The 19,476-nt window shown below is 35.8% G+C and overlaps 1 protein-coding gene across 1 annotated transcript in view; it reads left to right on the top strand.

Moving 5' to 3' along the window:
* The window catches only part of LOC129744869 (activating transcription factor of chaperone), a 77,933-nt gene extending 61,086 nt beyond the window's left edge, over window positions 1–16,847 (top strand). The window contains exon 4 of the mRNA XM_055737610.1: window positions 14,991–16,847. Coding sequence (XP_055593585.1) covers window positions 14,991–15,949 — 959 coding nt within the window. The 3' untranslated portion in view covers window positions 15,950–16,847. The remainder of the gene's footprint in view (window positions 1–14,990) is intronic.
* The last annotated feature ends 2,629 nt before the right edge of the window (window positions 16,848–19,476 follow it).

Raw genomic sequence — 19,476 nt, 5'->3', positions numbered from 1 at the left:
TTGACCGCATAAATTGCTAAGCAACTTCTAACCAGCTTCGAAACAGCTTTTTTATAAGCAGCACAATAAATCGAAAAAAAAACTCTTTCGCTCCTTCAATGCCTTCTCAAGTTCGCTAATTTGATTCATATTAATCAACCATATTTGTTACTTACTCACATTTAAATAACATGTTTTTTCCAAGCCTCGAACCCGAGCTCACCGCTTGAAATCGAGCTACATACCTGCTACTCTAGTAGGCAACGAGTTTAATTGATGTGACGATTTTCTTCAAAACGACTTTCCGGTTCTTAATTCCTTCTTTATCCCCACTTTGAAGTTGTTAAAAAGTTGTTCCGAAACTAAATGTGTGTGTACTTCACATTATCGTTTCCCAAGTAAAGATGGGTTTGTTTATGCAAACACGGGTTGAAGTTCGAAACAAATAGTCTAAATACTTTTAAGTTCCTATATTGCGAAGTTGCTTTTGAACGCCCGTTGGAACTAATCAAAAACTTTCAAGTTAACAAAAGAGTACAACAGAGATTTTTTTTACGAACTGTTGAGCTGTACCAAAAGACTTGCAACCCTGTGATAGCTACTTGATGTTGGAATCATTAGAAGTACGTAACAAATATATTGGTTTTCTTAATACCAACTTTAAAGTTCCCAAAAAGTAGAAACAGAAACCAAAACAGCACTTTAACACTAGAAGGACCGGCAAATTGAATATACCTATTCGGACCGTGACCAGTCAAAATGACTGGTAAAGGGGAAATTTTTTATATCATAATATTTTTAACTTTTTTCTTTTGAAATTCTTTTGTTATTTATTCGATAACATTTTTGCTATAAAATGGAAATCTTTTTTCACCATGGGTGCACGGAATCACCTCATTTTGGCATTGATGACGAATGCGTGTATGTCATAAATTGAATATTTCAAATAATTATCAGAAAATTAAAACACATTATCAATCTAATTATAAAATCATGTTAGATGGCTATGGGTATTGACCATAGGTGCACGGTTTCACTTCAGTTTTGTTTTAGTAGGTATTTTCTAGCATCCATCGCACTGAAATTTTTCAACACGTTGCATATAAATTATACCCGATATTGTAGGTTTTGAAGCAAATTTTTTATATAAGTAGAGCAATTTACCATGGGTGCACAGATTCACCGCAATTCATCCAAAATCAATTTTTTTGCATGATAAAGGTTAATAATAAAGACTTTATAGATTCACATGAAAAATTGTATTAAATACATGGTTTTTCACTATGGCTGCACGGATTCATCGCGTTTTAATCAAAAATTGGACTTTTTGCAAAAAGCATTTTTACAAATCTGAACTAAACCAAAGTCGAAACCATGTCTTTCATGTTGAGACATAATGATTTAAATAAACGATTTTTGTTTCAAGTTCCATTTTTTCATTCCTGGAAAAGAAATATTTCAATTTTATCTTGAAATAATAAATTTATTCATTTATTCAAAAAAACAGGTTGTTGCAATCGTATATTGATCGGATGAGATCTGATCAACATAATAGAAATTGGAAAACGGTTACCATGGACCGATTGAATTGTGGGAATTTTATGCATCAAGTTGTGTCGTGCGACGGAAAACAGTGAAAATAAAAATAATGAATCAACATTGTCAAATGTACACGTTGATTTGTTTTTTCTTAAAAGTTTTTCGATTGACCAATATTGCATTTCAAATACACAATCATATCTTACTCAAAAATATTTTGTGTTCTGAAGCAAGTTGAAAACAATTTATTTCTATATAATTTACAACGGCGAATATATAGCCATTCTGTGCACCCATGATGAAATATCTTAGCGCCGATGTGTTCTATCAGATAGGCTTGCGAAGGTCTGGTCTAGGTATGCCAGGCGTACTGGGATCGATTCCCGGTATCGGCGATAAAACTCTTGGGTTCAAACCCCATAAGTTGCCGACAGGTAAGATGTGTTTCCTCTTATAATAAGAATGTTCAATAAGAATGTTTAATAAGAATGTTCAATCAGTTGCCAGCTGGCCAGGTACATACACGGGTGCCAGAAAACCTGTAAGTGAACTTGCAGTGGAAATTTGTCGAACCTAATCATCTCGGAATGCATGTGAATACATACTTGGGCAGAAACTGCGGTGAATCCGTGCACCCATGGTGAATAACCAACATAGAAAAAATACTCCGTACACCCATGTTGAAATATCTTTTTAATTATTCAGTTTCATAGCTGATGTCTTCAAATTTGAATAAATGCGTACACAATTCATAATTCTTTTACTCATTCTAGTTTAGTATAAAACATATTTATCACCTAAAACTACTCGATTACTCGAATGGACATGCATTAAATCTAACATAACTCTTACAAATCTTGATGAAATTTCGCCAAATTTTGACAGAAAGTTTGATTATAGTTGAGCAACGAAACAGACCAAAAAAAATTGGGAGTTAAGTGCTTGAAGCGCCACACAGCGGCCAATCCGAGAACTTTTTCTACAAATTTTCGTGACTTCGCATCGAAAATCAATAATTTCATAACGAATGACATACTTCTGCCGACCATAAATCAACTAGGGCTCATTGTCTTAAATGTAGATTGCAAATGAAACAAAAAGCAAGCGAAAATTTTTTATCTTGCTTGAGTTATAGGGTTTTGAATTTTACCAGTCATTTTGACTGGTCACGGTCCGAGTGCCCACGGCGAAATTTTTCTCGCTTATTAAAAGAGCTAGAGAAATAAAAAATACACAGTTTTGTCGAGATTCAAAATTCATGAAAAGTCGTATTTCTTGCGAATTTTTAGAGCAAAGTGTTTAAAAGATATTCAACAAACAAAGTGTCCAACCAGTCATTTTGACTGGTGCGGTCTTTCTAGTGTTAAAGCTTTTTTTTTGAGTTTTGAATGAACTTGATAAAGAATGAAGTTCCATGAACCTCGAAATAGAATTACAGCAAAAAAGTTCCACAACACTTTTGTTCAGCTCTATGTGAACTTACGAGTTCGTTCCTTAAGTGATATCCGAACTTTTGGTTGCCTGGGATATTCGGGTGACGGGTGTATTTCCTGGGACACTCCGTCACATCAAAAACGGATGACGCTCTCTCACTCAAGTTAGCCGCTCAGTTTAGCCAAACGGTGCAAATCTTGGAGTTCTCTCATTTTTCTCCCTCGCTCCGAGAAATTCTTTGAGCCCAGCTAGTTAAACTACCTAAATGAGCGTGGTGACGTACGTGTTAAAGAGAGGAGAGGAGATTAGTTTTAAAACTGAGTCCATTTTAAACGCTGTTAGGTTAATATCCTCGAACAAACCCAATGAAAAGTGTCCACCGATCAAAGTTTTATTAAAAGATACAGTCATAAAAGAAGAAATTTTTAGTAAAAAAAAATTTTTTGGGAAACTTGCCTCTTCTTCAATAGATCCTTTATTAGTAGTTGATGGTAAAGCGCTTAACGTCACAATAAGGGATGAATTGACGCCCTTATCTATGGAAATTCTAACTGAATTGCGCGAATATCAAGATTTAATTGGAGCCAAATACATCTGGCCCGGAAGAAATGGTGCCATTCTGGTCAAACAAACAGAAAATTCAAAACCTGATATAATTAAAACTAAACTCGAAATGAATCGTTATATGAGCATGCATGTCACTCAGCAAGGAAATAACACATCTACGATTCCAAATGAAAGTCCTTCACCCAAACGAAAAAGGAACAATGCTGATCCACGATCAAAATAAGATCTTAAATCTACAACTGTTTGAAACTTTTATATATTTTATTCAATGGATAGTTTAATTAATAGATACCACGAAAATGTAGAAGATTTTAATTTAAGTAGTTTTAATAATGATTCAAGATCCTTTAGAATTTTGCAATGGAATGTACGTAGTATGAATAATTTAGATAAATTTGATTGCATATTACAAACTATTGATCATTTTAATGTTTGTATCGATGTTATTGTTATTTGTGAAACTTGGCTTGGTAAAGATAACTGTTGTATTTACAACATTCCGGGATATACATCTATTTTCTCTTGCCGTGATCAACCATATGGAGGCCTAGCTATGTATATAAAAACAAATTTGAATTTTAAAACTACTGAAAATATAACTTTTGATGGCTTTCACCGAATAAGTGTCGAAATCTGTACAAGTGGTCAAGTAATTTGTGTTCATGGCGTATATAGACCCCCTGCATTTTCGTTTAACAAGTTTTGTGATCAAATTGAATCTCTTCTAACGTCTGTTGCTGATAATCACTCCTGCTTTATTGTAGGTGATTTAAACGTTCCTGTGAATCTGGTTAATTTGAATACCGTAGCAAAATATAGATCTATCTTAGAATCTTTTGGATACGCTTGTACAAACACATTTCCTACTAGGCCAACAACTCGGAATATTCTAGATCACGTAATATCGAAGCAAATTGACTTAGATCGATTGAAAAATGATACAATCTTTTCTGATGTTAGTGACCATCTACAAATACTCACGTCCTTCAATTTATTAGGTGATAAAAATGTAACAATTCTAAGAAAAGAGATAGTTGACTACGCTAAACTAAACAGCTTATTTGTGAATTATTTAAACAGTATTCAACTACCAGAAAGTGTTGATGAAGGCCTACAAGAAATCACATCAACTTACAATCGCTTTGTGAAAGTTTCTACTCGTACACTTAATAAAAGGGTAAAACTTAAAGGTAATTGGTGTCCGTGGATGACATTTGACCTGTGGACACTCATCAAAATAAAAGATAATTATTTAAAACGATCAAAAAAGCATCCTAATGATAACAATTTGAAAGAGATGTTAATTCATTTAAATAAAAAAGTGAGTGCAAAAAAACAAGAATGTAAAAGGCTCTATTACGAGCGCTTATTAAATAATTCTCCGCATTCTAAGCTCTGGAAAAACATAAATACGCTCTTAGGTAAATCTAAAACGACTTCCTCAATCAACCTTTCAGATGAAAGAGGTGTTATAACCAATAGTACACAGATTTGTGAGAAATTTAACAAACATTTTTCCACAATTGGAAAGAACCTGGCTAAAGTGATTCCAATAGACACTGAAAATGATCATTTGTCTCATATCGCACAGGTAGAAAATACAATCTTCTTACGACCCGCTAATGTAAACGAGGTTCGATTAGTTATTTTTTCACTTAAAAATAAAAAGGGTCATGGACCAGATGGCTTCCCTGTTAATGTCCTAAAAAACAACCATGAAACATTCTCGTACATACTCACACAATATTTTAACCAAATATTAGAGTCAGGAGTTTTCCCGAACTGTCTAAAAATTGCGAAAGTTATCCCTGTTTTTAAGGCTGGCGATTCGCTTGACGTCAATAACTATCGTCCTATCTCGACCTTAAGCGTTTTTAGTAAAGTGTTCGAGAAGCTTCTTGTTAATAGGATTGTAGACTTTCTAAATCAGAACAATATACTCTATAAACTGCAATATGGATTTAGATCAGGCTCGAGCACTCAAATTGCCATCTCAGAATTAGTGGAATCTATCATATGTAAAATAGAGTCAAAAAATGTTGTTGGGGCATTGTTTTTGGATCTCAAAAAAGCTTTCGACACTCTAAATCATGACATATTATTGTCCAAATTGCATAAATACGGGATAAGAGGAACAGCAAATAATATCCTTCGTAGCTACCTAGAAGATCGCAAGCAGTTTGTGGCTATTGAAAATACAAGAAGCGAATTAAGAAATATTGATATCGGTGTACCACAAGGGAGTAATATCGGGCCATTACTTTTCCTCTTATATGTAAATGATTTATGTAACCTTCAACTTAAAGGCACAGCACGTTTATTTGCCGATGATACAGCAATTTTTTATTCAGAAACTTCACCTGATATTATAATTCAGCACATTGAAGACGACCTAAAACTGCTTTCAAAATATTTCAATTCAAACCTACTTTCACTTAATTATACAAAAACCAAATACATGTTGTTTCGTTCTTCACATAAAAAACTGCCTCGTACTAATGACCCAGCTATGAATGGTAATACGATTGAGAGAGTTAGTTGTTTCAAATACTTAGGAATTTACTTAGATGAAACTCTTTCATGGAATCGTCAAATTGAACACCTGGAAAAAAAAATTACTCCTCTTTGCGGTGTTCTTTGGAAACTGAGAAATTTTGTTCCCCAACATGTTCTCTTTAAATTTTATTTTGCGTTTATTCACTCTCATTTGAACTACCTTGTTATGATATGGGGAAGAGCTTCTTTGTCTCACTTACAGAAACTTCAAACGCTCCAGAATAGATGCTTGAAAAACATCTTAAAACTCCCTTTGTTATTCCCTACCTTTCAGCTATACTCTTTAAGAACGCATAACGTTCTTCCAATATCTGAACTCTGTGATTTGCAAACTGTTATATATATCTATGATAATCTACACTCAACTGAAAATATTCAAAACCTCCATTTTACTACGGGGTTGCGAACTCATAACACTCGCCAGTCAGATTTCTTGCAACGAAGCCGATCCACAACATCATTAGGGCAAAAAAGAATTTCGTTTATTGGACCTACTAAATACAACACCTTACCAACTGATATTAAAAACATAACCAATCGTTCCATGTTCAAAACCAAAGTGATACAGCTTTTGAAAGAAAAATTGAACCATTAAAACAGTCGATCATCAACCAGTCTTTGTTTTGCTTACCTTTTGCATATTTGTAGCGTTAATTTCTAATATTATTATTCTTTAAAAAATTGTAGTTTGTATTTTTATCTTATTAAATTATTGAACATAACTTGATAAAATTAGTAAATATAATTAGTGTAATAGTAAATATAGTATAATGAATCTCTTCAAAGGAAATTATTTTCCATTGAGATTCATATTGTTGTCAATTTAGTTAAATAATACATTTCCTCGCACGACATCAAACAATTTTGTGTTCTCAGCATGATTAAAATTTGCTCGCGTTAACTTTTATTATTCATTGCTGCCAGACATGCTGAGAACAGTAGCGTCCATTACCAGGGGGCTCAATTGAGCCTTTTGGTGTGGGGGAGTGTGGTGGGCCGCTACAAAAAAAAAAAAAAAAAAAAAAACTTTTTAGTATAAAATCATACCGTAGCTTGAATTTATCTAGATATTTATTTCATGAATAGCTTAAACTGACTTTGAATATGTGATAAATTCGTGGTAAGTTGAACAAATTTTTTAATAAAAAAAAATTTTTTTTCAAAAATAATCCTTTGCGAGTTAGTTCTAATTTGTTCTGAGTTAAAATTTGAATAAAAATTATACATTTAAAATTTTAAAACTACAAAAAATAATTTATTTATTACATTCCCTTTTGTGATGTTCGTTCACATTTCATATTCATGAAATGGCGGATGCTGTTGACATGTCACACAAAAGCTGTTTCAAGAACATTTCTTAAATACATGTCTGTAGAAGTCTGTTTGAGACCCTATTTGTAACTGTTATACGGAGTGGATGCGATTGACATGTCAAAAAAAAGCGATTCGAGGAACATTTCGTAACTTTCAGGCTCGCATTCGAGAAAGTTCGGTATTAATTCCGTTGAGAACCTTCGTTCAGTGAAATTATAACTTTGGAGGCTCGCGTGAGACTTTTGTCTCGGTTGGATTCTGATTACGTTCTTATTTTATTGATTCTGAAGAAAAATTCTGATTTTGATATATTCGGAATTATTCTGGGCAATCCTCTTTCCGATTTTTCCGGGGCTTCTAATGTTTTACCGATTACATGAGCTTTGATTCTTATGTTTGATATTATGATCAGATAAGATCAGAGGAACGTAGTTGGTATATGGATTAGGCTATGCTTCCCCTTCATGTCAGTATAAATTTTCTTCTTAATTGAAATATCTAGCTTAAAAATGAAAACTAGGGCGATTCCTTCGCACAAGCCTAGTAAACTGGCATTGCTTGTTTAAAATTTTCCATTGGATTACCTTTGAATTGTCGACGAAAGTTTAGACTCAAGGAATCTCTCTTCATTTTTTTTTTTGTGAGGCTTAACACACTGTGGAACAAAAAACGGGATATCTCGTTAATTTCGCTTGCCGCGACTATGCTTCACTTAGAAGTAATAAATTTAACAATATAGCTTTATTCTACAAAATTCAACGCTTCCGGCACCTCAAAGATTGGAGGTATTTGAGTAGAGTTCCAGTGTTTTTTTAGATATGGGATGCCGAACTTGTGGTGTTTCCCGGTGTAGATTTTTTCGTGATGCTGAATGTATATCTAAGCCCTACCGCTCATCTCTTTCGTATTGGAGACCTGACCTGTCATCGATTTCTTATTAGAAATACTGAATATTGGATTTTCATTTCGTTATCTCTCTTGCCTTCGGAATTTCTGGGCGAAGTTTATCTGAAGCTAACGAGCGATCAAATTAATGTTTTCCAATTTCTGACGGTCGCCGTACAAAGAAAGGTCTTGGCATAAAATTTCTCGTGATTTTGAATTTATCTCGTGATTTTTTTTATAGAAATAAAAAAAACGTGTTTATCACTTACCGTCTTTAGTGTAACTTCTTAACCATTGTTATAAGAATCATAATTTTGCAGCAGTCGGATTAGGACGTCATTGAATCCAGACCTATCGTTTTTGTGAATCTTGCAATACAAAATTGCAGTACTGCACAACGATGCTTTTAAAAAGGTTATCACCGCAGCAACCGAAATCGTTTCGTTTAAGCTCGAAACGAAATTGGAAACAGTTCACTGAGAACTTCCTAGCCAGGCACCAATCCCCCTAAGTTCGTATCAATCCGGAAAGTTCTGGCCCTGAGAATATGCCGTTTGGGTCAGCGCCAAAGATCAATGCAACATCACCATCACTGAAGCGAGTGATCATCTGAGCCGTCGCCTTCATTGAACGCGAATCCCGACTAGTTTCAGGTTTAGTTCGACTCATCTTCAAGCGCTCGACGACTGCATAAGCTGCTACTGATAACAACGTCAAGCCAATGATCAAATTTGAAGGATTTTTTCATGTTTGCGCCAATCAGTTCAAGATCGTTCATGTTCTCGAGCTGGCTCTTATCGGCTACTGGTACAGGGTTGTCCTTCGTTGGCGAACTTTGGCCGCGATCCGACGATGATCGTCGCTCCCGGATCGAGCGATTTCAAATCCGCTAGGCCGCGTTCAACTAGTAATGCCTTAACCGTTGTGCTGAGTCGTGCGCCATAACGTTCCAAACGAGACCGTTTTGGGATTCCTAAGTGTTACGCAAAATTGGGAAAAAAAAGTTACGCAATATCGGCTAACCTGTGGAAGCATCAAAACAAGATATCAACCTTTTTTTTTCGTTCGAGAAGGAGAGGGTACGGTTTCCTGGTGTCTTCGTTGTCCGGTCGGCAAAGATCTCGCTGGTGTCAATGAAGATACGCGCATCGCAGAACGGTGGTTCAACAATCGGAGTGAAGCGGCAGGAGGAACGCAACCATTCGAGGTCCGAATCTCGCCGGCAACGAAAGAGTCTGACCCTGCACGTTACCAGCGGAAATGTGTGATGTCGACCGGCTGCCGGTTGTCAATTTAGGTAGCTAACTGCCGAGAATATATCGATCGCTTATGTTATGCATGACTCGAATGAATCCCAAATAATCGATGAAAAACATGGGTTGTATGGTAATCAAATTCTGCCCTAGGGCTAGCAGCTGAACGGCACGGAGTTTTTAGAGAAAAAATGACCTCCTTACTGTTTGATTATGTGTTACCTACGTAATACGCCATTAATATGAGTTAGCACAATCGAGGCACCCACTACTAGAAGAGTACAAGTGCCAAAAGCAACCGCTTTAAGTTGAGCGTTACTTCATATCTTAGAATGTGCTGAAAAAAAAAATTTCCTTAATACTTTTTCAACTCAATTCAACTACAACGTTTTAAAAAATGCAAAAAAAAGGATGCGCCTTTTCTCGAAAGTAGTTAAGATACGCTTGCCCGGATATTTAATACAGAATCTAGGAGAAGTCCAGCCCGGCCCGGTTGCCCGGATTTCGTAAAAAATGCCCGGATTTTTTCACTTTTTTTTCAAAAACGATCAAAAAAATCAAATTGAGTAATTATAATTTTTTATTTTTGCGATCAAATCGAAATTTTTTGAGTAAATTTTGTCAAAATGAACAATGAGCCTGAAATGTAATAGAAAATCGGTAATGAGTTTTGATGAAAATATAGGGGAGAATGAAGATACTTGATTCCTTCGCTATATCTTGAAACCGGAATGTCTTACAAATATCATATGTTCTAGAAAAATGTGCCAAATAGAAGAAAACAACAATACTGTAATCACGAAAAAATTGAAAAATTTTAATTTTCGAGTTATTGATCTTTGTTTGAAAAAATTTTACTGAATGTCGCGTGAGCCTTCATAACATCTTAAAATTCGCCGAAAACTGCTGCAAAAGTTATCAAAACAATCTTAAAATTTGTATTTCGCATAGGGAATATGTTGTCCAGGTATTTTTTCGTCATAAAACAGTTTGTTCATACGACGTAATGAAAGCTCACGCGAGAAATGTCTTTATTTATCACTTTAAAATGTTTCCCACATGAAAAAATTATAATAAAAATATTTATTCTATTCTGTCATTCAATAGAGTGAAACATGAAGTTCATAATGCCATATTTTGAAAGCAATAGTAAATTCTAATTTTTTTTAGAAAAAGTTTTCCAAAATGTATGTTATGGGTTAAATTGATCCCTAGAGTCCAAAATGATGTATTTTCCTTCTGAATGTATCGTAATCATTGGTTATCACGAAACTACTAATATTTGTCCAATAACTAATTTTTATCTAGTAATTATTTGTTAAATAGGACTCAAAATACTGTATTGATCTAAAAACTAAAAAAAAATGCGCCCTCGAGTATGCGATAAATACAGGGTAGTAGACAAACTTTTAGAATTCCTTACAAACTGTGAAATAGCAAAAAAAAAGTCAACGGACCTTTTATCTTTGGATTCTGCTAGATTTTTGGCTTGGATCAAGGCACCCTGAATTAAGGATCAAGTTTCCTTTAATTAAAAAAAAAATCACTTGTCTCACGAAAATGCTTCTAGAGATGCTCCTTCTAAAGATGGCGAGTCGCTAATGGGGATCAAGTATCCCCATTCTCCCCTAATGATTATTTTTGCCTAGTGCCCGGTTTTTGGGTTTAGAATTTTGAAATCATGTGCACGGATTTTGCCAGAACTTTTGTTCGGATTTGCTCGGCCCGGACACGTGCTGGAAAATTTTTGATAACCTTAAGTCAGGAGTTATAAACGGCGCGTTCGTAAATTGACTTTTTCTATCGACGTGTTTATTTTTAGTGAAGCTGGCGTTCGTTAAATATAAACAATCGTACCGTAAACTGGGGAATATTGATCACTTTTTTAATTCATTTTCGAATATTTTAGAAGGAATTGCTTTAAAAAAAAAGTTTTAAAATACTCACTAAGGTAAGGAGTATAGAGCATGATAATAGATAGCAGAATATTCAAACGACATTAGTGACTATAACTAAATGTTTGTTACAAAATCAGATTTCATGTTTCGGGGATAGCTTTGATCACTATGGTTTTGTTTTAACGTATCTCAACATCTTCAAAAGTATTGTTTTGATGCCAATTAGCAAAGAAGGCCTAAAACATCAGTAACAGTAATATTTTGTATACAGGCTTTCTCATAGAAAATGTCCGTTTTTTAAATGTCCAAAAATTATCATAGAATGATCATAAAAATAACTCTAAAACTATACCTATACAAAAGAAAAAGGTCAAACTTTCATAAAAAACGACCCATTTGCTTCTAAATGATATCTTTTTATAAGGAGAGGTGTTTGTGAGTCTTCGAAAAAACAGATGTTTTTGAACTTTAAAACTACATTTTACGTAGCATTAAAAAATCTCCAACTACCAGCCAAATTTAGCCTATTTGAAACTCAATTTATAGGCTTTTAAACGTAGAAAACAGTTTTCAGATATTTTAACTTCAGACTAAAGTTATGATGATTATCTGCAAAAAAATTATGCTGGTCAAAGTTACCCCGGTGATCAAATTTCACCCAGTTTACGGTATGCAAAAACATTTGAAAGTGATTTGACATGTACCACAAAAAACCGAACGACTGATGCATCACCCAAAAAATCAATTTAGGAACGTTAATTTCTTTGGTTGAAAGCGCCTCAACTGATTAGCCTCTTTTTTTTTAATAACAATTCGAAAGCTTAAAAAAAATGCAAAAATAAATCAACGAATGCTCCAAAAATAACAACTGAAATAAAGTCGTTGAAAACTTGAAAAGTCTTTGGGTGAAAAAGAAAAATAGTTGGAATCGAATATTCTAAACTCCATTCTAATGTTGGTTTTCTCGAATTCTCCCTTTCCAACTTCTATCATATCATCGACTTTACATAAAAAATACGATGGTATTAGTGAGTACGAGACTTTTATCTATCAATTTAGATTCTTAAAAATTGTGCAAATGCTCATGTTTTGATTTGTTATGATGCCGTGTGGTGCCAAGTGGACTGATTTTTCAATATTTGCATTGAATTTTGAAATACGATTTTTTTTTAAAGATTTGATTTGTTAGGATTTTTATTGAGTCCAACAGAATATGTTGCATGATTATACCTGTGATTATACGTTGAATTCAAGAAAGAGATTTGAAAAAATTGAAACTGTTTCCGCATCCTAGCTGCCCAAATTCCAGTCGGGATTATTCTAAATGATATCACAGCAAAACATGTTATGCGGATCATTCTGCAGTAAATTATATTTGACATGAAATCATTTCCTATGTTTTTGCGAAAAGCAAACGAAATCGAATTGTTTTGCCATTTTACTTTGTTGTTCATTGAAAAGCAGGTTTCGAATCTTTATGCATGTACATCTACAGTCATAATAAGGCATTGAATTGGAAATTTTGATAATTGGGGACCAAAGATTATTGATTACTGATATTGTTATGACTGGGGCCAGATCGTCGCTGCCCAAGCATAAGCACTAAAGCTGCCTTTTTACAGCTATATACCAGCATTCAAGTGCTAAATTACACTATATCAGCACATCAGGTGCAATTTTGCATCAAAACAGCCCGTCGAGTGCTATGCTGCATCATATTAGAATTATGCCACTATTTTAAAATGCAACCAGCATTTTATCAGCTTTTCACAATGCTTTTGAAATGCAACATAGCTCTAAATCAGAATAAAAAATGCTATAATTTCTAAGCATTAAATTTGCATCACTTAAGCTTGCTGTAATGCTTTTTAGCACTACGTAAGCACTACAGTGGCATTTGGCCAAAGCACATTAGCATTGATTGATGCAGAAATAATGTAAATTTAAGGCACCGGTTGCCAATAATTTGATTCAAATAGGGCTTTTTTTCAAAGATTTAACGCGGACCTGATAGGTCCACAAGCAGAGTTACTGAAAAATGTCCGATCCATGGATGTCATGAGTTCGATTCCTGGTCATCTTAACCCGAAAAATGAAAAAAAAAAATCATGTAGAAAATTCAACCCGAGAGATCCCCATAACATAAATAAGCGAATATCCAACATAAGCCAAATTAATTATCATGGCAGAAAAATGGAGCCAAATAAAAATCGATTTTTTTACCCGCATGGTTGTACCTCATTTGAACGCCATTTGCATTTTCCCAGCATTTTGCCCGCCAACGCTATAGCATCAACTTAGCATAGCACAGGGCTTTTATAGGGTTATACCAGTTTCTGCACTAAAGCAGAAGTTAATTTCGCCAAACCTGGCTCACAGGGCTTATATGATGCACAGAATCAAGCTCTATAGCTGATGTTAGAGCAGAATTTGTGCTAGTTTTTAGTGCTTATGGTTACTTGGGTGTAATACTAAAGCGTCGTCCACACTAGGCAACTTGGACTGCGATTTCGGTAGCTGAGACTTGTGTATGTTTACATCTTGGTTGCTGAAGGTCTCCCATACTTGTCGGGAGACTTGAGACGAGACGAGATGCAAATGTAAACATAAACAAGTCTAGGCAACCGAAATCGCAGTCCTTCTCTTTCTTCTTCTTGGCTAGCTGATTAAGCTAAACTGCCAAAAATCGCAGTCCAAGTTGCCTAGTGTGGACCAAGGTCTTTAGATACACTGTATATATACACACCTTGGTATGGACTAGGCTTAACGCCCGTATATTGTGCATTTAAAATATTTTTTTAGAAACGTCACTGGTGTACTGACAGCTGAACACAGACTTCCGACAATCTAAAACTTTATTTTCCCTTGTCGGAAGTCGGAAGTCTGGTCTTCCGAAGTAAAGTTTAGTGCTGGCGCGGTAATATAGCATTCATCAGACTGCCCCATATTTGTATGGGAAATTTCAAACTTGTGAAATGTTATGCACTGCAGGCTAAATCGATCCTAGGCCTAGAACAAGATACAAGCCAAATTTGAGCCAGATCGGATCACGGTAAGGGATCGTTCAACGAGCCTGAAATTTGTATGGGATTTTGAGACATTTTGTTGGGGAGGAACATAAAAAACCAGTTTTTCATAAATAACTTTGGTCCCCTTCGGCCGATTTCTTTTGAATACGGTTTTTCTTAAAGTTTAAATTATGACAAATATTTCATTCAAGGACCACGTTTCGATTAGAGTTGAGATAAAAAAGTTATTAAGCTTCAAACTTTTTTAAGGGTGTTATTCATCACAGTTAATGAGGCACTGCGTCGAACATTTTGTCGCAGCATTAACAGTGATGCCCAAATTTGGCATGGAACCTTGTACCAGGCCTAGGATCAATTTCAGCATGCAGCGCATATCTTTTTCAAAAGTCAGGACATTTGGTGCACTCTAGTGTATATGTATAACTAATAAAAAAAGCGCAATGTTTAAGTTGTTCCTAATTTCTTTGAATATCAATTTTTAGATGTCATAGATTTGAATACATCTTTATAAAACTTCCCTTTTCCTTCCTTTCCAGATCAATGGCTGGACCAGAAGCTAAAACAACCGCTTCCGGCTGGGACGACCGGCTACATGCCGATGTCCCCGTCTGCACTGGTGGCGCTCACCGTTGCCGAAATCGGGCCCTTCTCCCATCAGCAGCAGCCGCAGAAGGTCGTGCTGCAGAACACCGAACAGCTGCTGATGGAATTTGACTACGTGTACGAAAATGTCGAACTGACCCACCTGACGCCGCCACAGACCCCACCGCAGCAGCAAGATTGCAGCGCCGGAAATCAACATGGTCAGCATGGAGTGCAATCCCAAGGATTCCAATCGGCGATAGATTCCCAGCAACCGCAGCAGTACTACGGAGGCTATGGAATGATGCTGGAACCGGTCCAAGCTATCGCTCCGGAGTCGCTTCAACAGGTTCCGGTCACCGAGTATCAGCTGGCGGACAGTTTCGGCTTTCAACCAGTCGACGAGGTCGAAAATATCGCCCGCAATTTGGAGCTGGTCGAAGAAATCGTACGTTCACGTTCCAAGGACCTCCCGAACTTCAACGACGATGCTTCTTGCTCGTTCTCCGAAGCCGGTTCCGATTCCAGTCCGATGAGCGATGACTCGAGCTCGTCATACTGCGGCTCTGCCTATTCCCGAGATCATGAGGACGACGAGTGGAGTCCAAGTCGTAGTTCGAACAAAAAAATCGGCAAGGTTTCCGGCGGAGGAATCACGAAAAAACGCTCCGCACGTCCTTACGGTCGCGGCATTGAGGACAAAAAGTCGCGCAAGAAGGAACAAAACAAAAACGCAGCTACCCGGTACCGTCAGAAGAAAAAAGCCGAAATCGAAGAGATTCTCGTTGTTGAAAACGAACTGCGGGAAAAGAATGAAGATTTGAAAAGGAAATCGAACGACATTGGGCAAGAAATTCGGTATCTTAAAAATCTGATGCGTGAAATTTGCAAAGCTAAGGGCTTGATTCAATGAAGTCGAAAGCTTTAAATTTATATTTACACTTTTTCTTTGTTTATTTCTACATTTGATTCCCATTTGTCACGGTGGATTATAATTCTAGGATATTAGTTCTGTAAGGTTTGCTTTTCGATTCTTTATTCTCACTTCCCTGTCGAGAGTTAAGGAATCTTTTTTTTTATTAGCTTGTAATCGTTATTCATCAACACCCTTAAAGTAGATTAAGCTAAAATGATTTAAGAGCGTTGACCGTCAAAGAAAGTAACAATGTAGTGCTTTGTAGGCTTCGAAATGATGATAACAGCATTACATCGATCCCATGCTCCAAGATGTAGAACACTGACCACCAGAGTTGACAATCCATCCCGGTATTTGCCAACGAGAGATCGGTCGTGGATTGTGGTCCCTGTGTATGATGTCCTTACAAGGCTGAAGCTCTGCAGCGGTATCCAATTCCGGCACACGATCTCTCGGGCGAAGCTGTGCTTACCGATTTGCATGAAAATCTCCTCTGATCGAAACCAATATACTTAAACCAATTTTTAACAAAACATAAAAAACTTCTTAATTCTTTGGAAACAGTTTTCTTAACATTCGATAAAGATCTTCGAAAAAATTCCCGCTCTCCCATGCTAAGCACAGTTTGATCGGACACGATCCGAAGGGGCGATTAGTTGCACTGTGTGGTCCGGTGATGATGAATATTTTGCTATCTGTAACAGTTAAGAAAATTGAGCATCAATCAACAACACAACAATATGAACCAACTAAGTTTTACTATGATGCAATTACATTGTGAAACTACCGCAGAAAGTAGGGCAGTGGGTAGGAAGACGAAATGTCATGTCAGATGCGTTCCCTGCCCTTTGCAGGCTCTGAAAGTTGAACGTGTAATTAAAGGGTTAAGAAGAAACTGCTTTATTACTTTCCAGAGACAATCCGAAAGCCTTGTTTGAATGGGAAATTTAGCGAACAGAAAACTTGGAGCATTACCTTTGGCAGAAATTTTAGGACTGGAGACGCACCAAAAATTAATGTTGGACGGATGACTTTTGGCAAATGAAGAAAACTGAAGTAAATATGAACCTTCGGAGATACCAGGTGGAAGGTTTAACTTGTTACGTAATTTTGAACGACTTAGCTAATCTAAGGATCGAGATTTCAAAGTCCCTCTGACCACTTAACTTAGGACTTTTAACAACGAATAAAAAAAACTCAGAAGGATGCTGTGCATTGTAAGTTTTTTTTAAGGTCGCTTACATCTATATTTTGAAAAACTGGACTCTCGTCAGGAATTAAAATGAAGGAGAAAGACAGACGGGGAAACTGGCCACTATACTATCGAGTATTTCAAAGAGAAGAGACCTTTGGGTCAAAGTTTCGTGCACAAAAGTGAAGAAAAGTTTCGAGGAAATGCTGTAATTGATTTCCATTTTAAGTAAGGATAGAAAGTGTACTTGCTACTTGCATTATTTCGTAACAAACTAAATTTTATTTAAGTTGGTATTATATGCCTGATAGAATCATGGAGTTTAACGTCAAATTTGACGGATCAAGTAAACTGAAAATTTAGATATAACAAACATTTGGAAAACTAGAATAGTCCGTACCCTGGGTTCCCATGGGTCACGGCGGCGGTGTGCATGCGTGTGATAATGATAGTTTACTATCATTGTCCTGACAGTGTCGTTGCACACATCTTGTCAAGCATGGATCATAATATGATTCAAATTAGAAGGCGTGATGGACACCTTTATTTAAATTAAATTAGCGGTAGGTTCAATGGTGTTCCAATTTTTCATGATCCATGCTGATAAGATGAATGGGAGTTGAAACACTTGCCCTCCCTTCCGTTGAACAATGGGAAAATTTTGTAGTGAAAATATCACAATTTGCTTCATAAAGTGATACTTTTCAATAGGGCATAATCTGTTTGGTAAGGTAGTTAGCTAGTTTAGTTTCATAGAATTAGGATGTTTCAAGTATAGCTAGGTTAGGTATAGGTAATAGTATTCGCCTCCCCAATGCTCTAGAAAGTGTGCATTTGCGGTTTATGAATTTCGTTGGCTTATTCTTAAATCAAGCATTTTACAAGAACTAGAGGCTCATTGGACGGGAATGCTGTTTTGACAAATATGATATTTAATTTTGTAATACACTTTCGACATTTGTTTTACTTTTGGTAGATCTATACATTTTTCGGTTAGGATTGAAATTCATAAATCGAAGTTTAAAATAGAAAATATGATTTCGATAAGCAAGAATGAGTAGATAGTTCAGATCATTCATTTCGGACATTTAAAAACAGGTACACGGTTTATTTGAATTGAACCCCTATCGTGTAGATTGAGTATTAAAGTTTGTTTGAGAAGTTGACCATTATTAGTGATGAGGTTTTAAAGAACAGCACTGTTATTTTCCTGTTCCGTTGATAAGTTGACGATAACAATAAAGCTATTGCTATTTAAGCTTACAGTTCATTGTTGATGAGTTTAAGAGACACCTTTTCTAGATTCTGTTTTATGATATCCTAATTGAGTTATTGCATAACCGGGTAGTCGCGTAGAATCAATCACTTGAATATATCTTTTACTTAGCAAATCTATGATTATTTTTAAATCAAACTAGCAAGAATCCAAATTTATAGAAACGAGTAAGGTTAGGTGACAGATAGGGAAAATTCAACTACGGTAAGGCCAAAAATTAGGTAAAATAGCAAACAACATTCCAATTAATTTATGCAAAAACTAATTCCTTCCTTTATATTTCTGTTTCCTCTCCTTTTTCTCTTTCTTTTTTTTTTCATATACCCCTGCGCATACGATTCGGAGTCATATGATGACTGGAAAAACACCGAGACAACTATCACGAAACCCATCACACATATCAGTGGAATTGGGGCGGAGCCACGGAGCAGACGTTCAACAGACGACGACGAAGGAAGGAAAAACATATAAGATAAGTTAAAATGATTCCTTTAATAATACAAACCTTAAATGTAGTTAGTTGCGTGGGGAGTATGTAGAGGCCAGTCTCGAACCCGCCCATGTCCTTCCTCCAACTGGTATCGGGAGGGGTTGGTTTATTATCTTGAACTGCATTTTATCCATATTCCATGGATATAATGAAGTGCTCGATGGTCTTACCAATGTCTCAAGATCGCTTACTATTCTACGCTGCCTCTCTAAACTTTAAATTTTCTTCTCCAAACTATTCTAATTTTCATTTCCAGCGTCAGCTCCCCGAGCTATTTAAACGCCACGAAAAAAAAAAACAAACATTTGGAAAACTAGAATAGTGTATTAAATATCGTCCTTGCGTAATTGCAGGGACAATTGATAACTTATATAAATTTATATCTTATATAAAAGGGTCTATGATAATTCATCACTTTGACAAACATCGAATCATCCAATGTGTTCCAATATATTCTATAAAGGTTTTGATAACAAATGTATAATAACTTCTTCATAAACAATTCAAAACTTAACCATAAATATCATTAACAGGTCTAGTTACGACGTTTTAAAATACTTAAACAC

This window comes from Uranotaenia lowii, chromosome 2 (assembly GCF_029784155.1).
Source record: "Uranotaenia lowii strain MFRU-FL chromosome 2, ASM2978415v1, whole genome shotgun sequence".
In the NCBI taxonomy this organism is placed as follows: Eukaryota; Metazoa; Arthropoda; class Insecta; order Diptera; family Culicidae; genus Uranotaenia; species Uranotaenia lowii.
This window is presented reverse-complemented; position numbering and strand designations above follow the sequence as displayed.